At 62.1% G+C, this 1,846-nt stretch overlaps 1 protein-coding gene across 1 annotated transcript in view; it reads left to right on the forward strand.

The window, feature by feature from the left end:
- Positions 1-1,846, forward strand: part of FLOT2 (flotillin 2) — a 22,183-nt gene that overhangs the window by 1,707 nt on the left and 18,630 nt on the right. The window contains exon 3 of the mRNA XM_017735163.1: positions 7-176. Coding sequence (XP_017590652.1) covers positions 7-176 — 170 coding nt within the window. The remainder of the gene's footprint in view (positions 1-6; positions 177-1,846) is intronic.

The following is a 1,846-nucleotide window of genomic DNA, read 5'->3' on the forward strand; positions in this document are numbered from 1 at the left end:
GTCCAGCGCTCACTGCGCCGGCCACCTGCACCCTGAATCCCTGGGCCGGCCGCCCTCGGGGCTGTTCTCCACCTTCCAGGACTACTGTGACAGCAAATTGGCCAACGTGCTGCACGCCCGTGAGCTGGCCACGCGTGAGCAGGGCACACAGGTCACCTGCTACGCCGTGCACCCAGGTAGGACCCAGCTCGCCTTTGGTGTCTGTCTGTGATCTGCACACCTCTGTGTCCCGTTGTGTCCCTCTGTGGGGGTGGCCTTGTGCTTTGCTGCTGTATCACAGGGAATTCCTGCACGGGGAGCATCTTCCTGTTGTGCTGTGCGGCCCTTTGCGTGTGTCCCTGTGCACAGTGTCTCCTTTCATGGTGTGTCCCTTATCTTGGCATGTCCCTTTGCACCTTGTCACCTTGCACTGTGCTCCTTTATACAGTGTGTTCCTTTTACAGTGTCCCTTTGCACAACATAGCCCTTTATACAGTGTGTCCCTTCTCATATGTGTCCCTTTGCATGGCATCTCCCTTTGCACATGTCCTCACATGGGGCACACCCACACACCCCCTCCCCGGCCTTGCACGGCCAGGACAAGCGTGGCAGTGCCTGGGGACAATCACAGCCGTGCTGCCCATGCCAAGGCCACCTTGGCCATCTCCCTTAGGTGCCCATCCACTGGGGCACACAGGGGGACGCTCCATGGGGGACAGTCCATGGAGGACGCTCCATATGTGCCAATCTCCCACAGGGTTCGTCAACACTTCTCTGTTCCGGCACGCGCCGCTGTGGCTGAAGCCGCTGCTGCTGCCGCTGGCCTGGCTGCTGTTCCTGGACCCGTCTGAGGGGGCACAGGTGGTGCTGGACTGCGCCACGCAGGAGGGCCTCGAGCCCCTCAGTGGCCGCTACTTCACTGACTGTGGCCCCCGGCTGCCATGGCCGGCAGGCCGTGATGACCGCCTGGCACGGGCACTCTGGGAGGGCAGCGAGCGGCTGGTGGGGCTGGGGGTGGCAGGGGGACAGCGGGAGGGACATCAGGAGGGACATCGAGAGGGCCCTGCTGCTCCCACGGCACAATAAAGGGGATGGTGGTGATGAGGGAGCCCAGGGGGTCCTGTGTGGGTGTGGAAGAGGAGTGTGCGAGGGGCGCCAGCCCTTGAACATGGACACACACCGTGCCCTGCACGTGCAGCAGAGCTGGGGGGTGACAGTGAGTGAGTGTGCAAGGGGATGTGTGTGGGTGCGCAGAGCAGCACGCCCAGGCCTGCACACACACTGCAGGACACGCACCCTGCCTTGCACACCCATGCAGTGTCACACACACATCCCTTGCACACCCATGCAGTGTCACACACCCCCTGCCATGCAGTGTCACACACACCCTGCCTTGCACACCCATGCAGTGTCACACACACATCCCTTGCACACCCATGCAGTGTCACACACCCCCTGCCATGCAGTGTCACACACACCCTGCCTTGCACACCCATGCAGTGTCACACACACATCCCTTGCACACCCATGCAGTGTCACACACCCCCTGCCATGCAGTGTCACACACACCCTGCCTTGCACACCCATGCAGTGTCACACACACATCCCTTGCACACCCATGCAGTGTCACACACCCCCTGCCATGCAGTGTCACACACACCCTGCCTTGCACACCCATGCAGTGTCACACACACATCCCTTGCACACCCATGCAGTGTCACACACCCCCTGCCATGCAGTGTCACACACACCCTGCCTTGCACACCCATGCAGTGTCACACACACATCCCTTGCACACTCACGCGTCCCTCCCTTGCACACCCGCGCACACCGCGCATGCGCGCACCCCCATGTTACCCGCGCACGC

The sequence above is a fragment of the Corvus brachyrhynchos genome, unplaced genomic scaffold (genome assembly GCF_000691975.1).
Source record: "Corvus brachyrhynchos isolate BGI_N302 unplaced genomic scaffold, ASM69197v1 scaffold145, whole genome shotgun sequence".
Lineage (NCBI taxonomy): Eukaryota > Metazoa > Chordata > Aves > Passeriformes > Corvidae > Corvus > Corvus brachyrhynchos.